Source organism: Drosophila willistoni, unplaced genomic scaffold (assembly GCF_018902025.1).
Source record: "Drosophila willistoni isolate 14030-0811.24 unplaced genomic scaffold, UCI_dwil_1.1 Seg167.1, whole genome shotgun sequence".
Classification (NCBI taxonomy): domain Eukaryota; kingdom Metazoa; phylum Arthropoda; class Insecta; order Diptera; family Drosophilidae; genus Drosophila; species Drosophila willistoni.
The window spans coordinates 49,230-54,813 of NW_025814127.1; the positions used below are offsets into that span (position 1 = coordinate 49,230).

At 43.5% G+C, this 5,584-nt stretch overlaps 1 protein-coding gene across 1 annotated transcript; it reads left to right on the forward strand.

Moving 5' to 3' along the window:
• Positions 1-3,662: 3,662 nt before the first annotated feature.
• Positions 3,663-5,279, forward strand: LOC124460938. The gene is made up of 2 exons (XM_047012522.1): positions 3,663-4,122; positions 4,174-5,279. The coding sequence occupies exons 1-2, from the start codon at positions 3,663-3,665 to the stop codon at positions 5,277-5,279; spliced, it is 1,566 nt and encodes a 521-aa protein (XP_046868478.1).
• Positions 5,280-5,584: the final 305 nt, after the last annotated feature.

The following is a 5,584-nucleotide window of genomic DNA, read 5'->3' on the forward strand; positions in this document are numbered from 1 at the left end:
TTTCGAAGATTTGTTGCAAGACGGGGTAAATGCGCTAACATTTATTCTGATAATGGTACAAATTTTGTAGGTGCGGCTAGGAGGCTTGATGAAGAATTCAAAAAAGCAGTTCAAGACAACGTTCAGGTGGCCCCTGTGCTAGAGCGAGAACAGATTAGCTGGCATTTTAGCCCCCCGGCAGGACCTCACTTCGGAGGTATATGGGAAGCTGGGGTAAAGTCGGTTAAGTATCACCTGAAAAGAGTTATAGGAGACAGTAACCTCACATATGAGGAACTGGCAACATTGTTGTGCCAAATAGAAGCCGTGTTAAACTCCCGTCCGTTGTATACGACGGGTGAAGATATGGACAACAACGAGGTGTTAACTCCCGGTCATTTCTTAATTGGAAGACCTACTTTAGAAGCAGCCGAGTCCATATCAGAAGAAAAAATTGGAAATTTAGACAGATGGAAATTAATTCAGAAAATGAAAAAAGATTTTTGGTTAAAATGGAAAGACGAATATCTATATACTCTCCAGCAAAGGAATAAGTGGCGACGAACCACAGAAAACTTAGAGAATGGACAGGTCGTCCTGATCAAAGATGAGAATTGTCACCCAGCCAGGTGGCCTCTGGGCAAGATTGAGGAAATTCACAAAGGCAGGGATGATAAAGTAAGAGTGGTAAAAGTCAAATTGCAGGAAGGGTCAATTACAAGGCCTATAAATAAAATCTGTCCACTTATTGGGGTAAAATCATCAGAAGACGTGGAGGAGAACCGATGTCGGAAAGGTACCAGGTTCGGTCATCTGTCCAAAATAGGAACCGTAATGATGGTAGCAATGTTGATGCTTTGCCAACTTTCGAGTGCAGCAAGCATTAAAGATAATCGATCAAAAATAACGGTAAAAGAACTAAACGCAACAGCCGCATTATACTTAGATCCAATGGGTGAAGTGGAAGTAGTAGCGTCCTCATGGGATCTGGTTATATACTATGACATGTCGGCCTACTTTGAAATGCTCAGTCAAGGTGACAGAATGATTCCCAAATTGAGGGATTTATGTCAAAAATTGTATAAGTTCGAAGACAAGTGCCATTTTGTATTGTAAACAGCACGGTAAAACGAATTACGGAAATCGAAGAAAATAATAGATTGTTCATGAATCAAAATAAGCCAAGAAGCAAACGAGCACCGTTTAAATTCATGGGTTCACTGTACCATATATTATTTGGCATCATGGATGCGGATGACAGGGTGCAGATGGAAGAAAACATGAGAAGTTTACTGACAAATCAGCAAAACTTGAAACATCTAGAAGAAAAGCAGACATCGATAGTAGACTCTACGCAAACATTCTTAAGACAACTATAGATGAAATAAATGATAATTTTCATAACATGAACAACCGAATCGAAAATATGACAGAATTACTGAAAGAAAGCTATTACGTATATAGAGAATCCATCCAGTTCTTCATGATTGTAAGGCAATTAAGTTCCGTGGTTGATGAATGTGAAAAAATTCAGACAGGAATTATAAATCTTTTAATAGACATTAACCATGGTAGGTTGAACCCTAATATTTTAAAACCAAGCCAAATGAAATTGGAAATAACAAAAATAAAGGACAAGTTGTCCGAAGCATTAGTGCTACCAGGTAAAAGGACAGGTACTGAGTTAAAAGATATATATACTCTGTTGACGGCCAAGGGTATTTTCATAGATAGAAAAATAATTATAAATGCAAAAATACTACTGTTTGGTAGACACCCGTCTTTTCTTTATAAAGTTATTCCAGTGCCTGTACGATTGAATAATAATCAAATGGTAATGGTTCATATAGATAGTCAGTACTTAATATATAATTTTGAAATAGACGCGTATCATTTAATGTCTGAATCAACTATGCAAAAATGTCGGAACTGGCAGTCGAACAGGAGAACATGTGAAGGAAGTGCTTGTGAGCTGACACCTTTTAAACAGAATACAAAATCTAACTGCTTATACACAACGATTATTGAGACAAGATCTTACTGGGTAGAATTAGATAGCAGCAGTAGTTGGTTATTCAAGGTACCACCTAAAACTAAAGCCAGAGTCCAATGCGGTAACGAACAGCAGGAGGTGCTAGACATACCAGAACAAGGAATTTTGAGTCTCAGATCAGGCTGCACAGCTAGGGCAGAAGATAAAATTCTAGTAGCTCATCATAGCGTTCAGTCAGAGTCGTACATAGCTATTAAAACTTCGCACGTAGGCGATATTAGTAACATAGCAAATATAGCATGGAATCCAGTAGAAGCAAACATAGTAAATCATTCAGCAGAATTAGAAAGAATAGGAAGTCAATTAAAATCGTTAAAGGAACATCATATTGAATTACTAGGCTTAAATTTCCATCATGTAACTGGTCATGCTTCCTTAATGTTTGTCATCTTACTAGGCAACTAACCCAAAACGATCACAACGGCAGGATATCAAGTGGCCGACGCCGTACCCAAAATAATAATATCAAGGCCCTGAATGACTACATCTGGAGTGGTCCAGATCTCCTAAACTCTCTGTTTGACCTCTTACTCTCATTCCGAGTGGGACGAGTGGCGATCTGTGGCGATATCGCCTAGATGTTCCACCAGATCCGAGTGAGACCAGCAGACACCCATGCGCAAAGGTTTCTGTGGTTCGACAGCAAATCCGAGAGGCAAGAGCCTAACGTCTATGTTATGGAAGCGCTTACTTTCGGAATCAATTGCGCACCCTGCATTGCACACTTTATTCGTGACAAAAATGCAGATCGATTCTGCCAACAGTACCCTCAAGCAGCACAAGCCATGAAGGACTACCACTACGTGGATGATTTTATATACAGCGGCGACAACTACGTGGAAGTCGGAAACATCGCAACTCAAGTCAGAGATATCCACGCAGCAGGTGGTTTTCACATACGCAATTGGTCTTCGAACTCAAAGGAGGTCCTACGAATACTAAAGAGCGATTCGCTACTCCCAAAGCTGTCGAAATTACCGCAACAGAAAAGGTACTCGGCTTATATTGGATGCCGAACTCCGACGTATTCACATTCATCTGCAAGTTCGCCAGGCTGAAGCGCAACGTTTTACACAGCGACAAAACACCAACCAAACGAGAGCTCTAGCAAGTACTTATGTCAATGTACGACCCACTCAGCTACATCTTATCCTTTACAATAGAGCTGAAAATCCTACTGCAAGAAGTCTGGAGAAGCGGCATTGGCTGGGATACTGGTTTGCCCGACGCATTGTTACCCAAATGGATACGATAGAAACGTATCCTTACAACAATCGCCGGATTGACCATCCCGAGATGTTATTTTAACAACAGCGATCAAATCCATGATGTCCAGTTACACACGTTCGTTGACGCCAGCGAATTGGCATACGCAGCAGTCTGCTACCTTCGGATACGCCAGGGGTAAAGAACCTACCTCAGCTTCGTGGCCTCCAAGGCGAAAGTGGCACCGTTGAGTCCACTATCTATACCAAGGATGGAACTGAAGGCCGCAGTTATCGGAGCAAAGCTGAGTAACCGAATCCAACGCAATCCAAGTTTGTCAATTAACTCGAGTTGTTATTGGTCCGACTCAAAGACTTTTCTCAAATGGCTTCGTATGGATCCACGAAAGTTTCAGCAATTTGTCATGCACCGCGTGGGCGAAATACTGGAGTTCACAAACGTTAGCCAATGGAACTGGGTTCCAACCAACCTTAACCCTGCAGATCTTGCTACTAAAACAAACAACGCCAATAAATATAAAACTTGGCTACACGGTCCAGACTATTTGCTGCAGGATCAACACGAGTGGCCAAAATGCGATGATTTGGGGCCACCAAACAATGCTGAAGTCAGGCATAACATACTCTTCATCGACAATTCGCCGATGGAGCTAAAACTTAACGCGGAATATTTTTCCGACTGGCGCAGGCTATATCGAGCTTTTGCGCGCTTTATTCTCTACATTGAGAAACTGAAAGCGAAACAAAAGAAGGCATCGCCACCTACAGAGGTGTCTTACGAGATGATTCAGCAGGCACGCACACTCCTACTGCGGCATGCGCAGTCGTCTGAATTCAACCCAGAAATTCGCAACTTAACGAGAGGTAAACCTTTAAAATCAAATTCCAAACTCATATGTTTAAATATCTTTCTAGATGAAAACCAGATCCTACGTACCCGAGGGCGAGCAGAAAACCTAAACGGCCAAAACCAATTACTGGTCCAATATGGGCACCACATTACTCGCCTCATAGTGAACTGGTATCATCAGGAAATGCACCACACATCCCATGAGACGTGTATTAACAGGATTCGAGGCATGTTTTACATACCACGCCTACGAGTCTTATACAGAGGCATGCGGAAGTCTTGCCAACGCTGTAAAAATGAGAGCGCCATGCCTGTTCCACCGCAAATGGCTCCCTTACCCATCGCCAGGCTGGCTGCCTACCAACGTCCCTTCACTTACGTCGGTATCGACTACTTCGGGCCCTTCTTGGTTGCTGTAGGACGGCGAAGCGAAAAAAGATGGGGCGTTATTTTCACCTGCCTAACCATACGGGCAGTGCATATAGAATTGGCGTGCTCTTTGGACACTGCATCGTGCATAATGTGCATCCGAAACTTCATCAATCGGCGCGGGACCCCGAGAGAAATTTACAGCGACAATGGCACTAACTTCAAAGCTGCTGAAAAGATTATCTGTGACAAAGCGCAGACGATCAACTTCAACGCCGTGCAACCGGCGTTCGATGACATCAAATGGAAATTTAATCCCCCAGCCGCTCCTCATATGGGGGGAGCATGGGAGCGACTTGTTCGTTCCGTCAAGACTGTACTCTACGCAATCTGCCCAGCGAGAAAATTTACCAGCGAGGGCCTACAAAGCGCACTCTGGGAAGTGGAATTCATCCTAAATTCCAGACCGCTTACCTTTGTCTCTCTGGACAGCAAAGACGACGAGGCTATCACCCCTAACCATCTACTACTAGGATCAGCAAGCGGCTATAAACCAGTCATCGAAACTACACATACCGTACAGCACATGTGGCAAGCTGTACAAGAATTCGCCGATCAATTCTGGCGACGATGGGTACGCGAATACGTTCCAGATTTAGCCAGCCGAGGAAAATGGTTTACGAAGAGACCGCCAATAGCAGCTGGAGACGTCGTTGTAATATTGGACGAGACTCTGCCCCGAAATAGATGGCCAAAAGGCAGTCAGAACTGCCAACGGGACTCTTCAAAGGCCCGTGGCTAAAGTAACTGTATTAGACGTCGGCTGTTTTGGAGCAAAGCAACCCCCTGAAGAGAGCAGCTTTACTTGGGGGGGAATGTTGCCGCCGAAATTCGCTAACTGCCCAGCAGACCCGACGCAGCCACCAATGGGTTAACCCATATCACTCATTCTCTTTCATTTTCATACTTATTCTTAAGCGCCAGCCTACGTGCTGGGAAATTAACCGTTGCATCTTGCGCTTTAAGCTTACATGTTAGGTTCTATGCTTGTTACTAAGCGGCGGACAGAACAGTTTGGTTACAACCGCGAGTAAGGGCGATTAATTT

What these genes read in the sequence shown, in the direction of transcription:
- LOC124460938 (XM_047012522.1), top strand. Translation starts at nt 3,663, where the DNA reads ATGCACCGCGTGGGCGAAATACTGGAGTTCACAAACGTTAGCCAATGG. An exon ending in AATTCGCAACTTAACGAGAG is followed by an intron (nt 4,123 to 4,173) that starts GTAAACCTTTAA and finishes ATATCTTTCTAG; the next exon opens with ATGAAAACCAGATCCTACGT.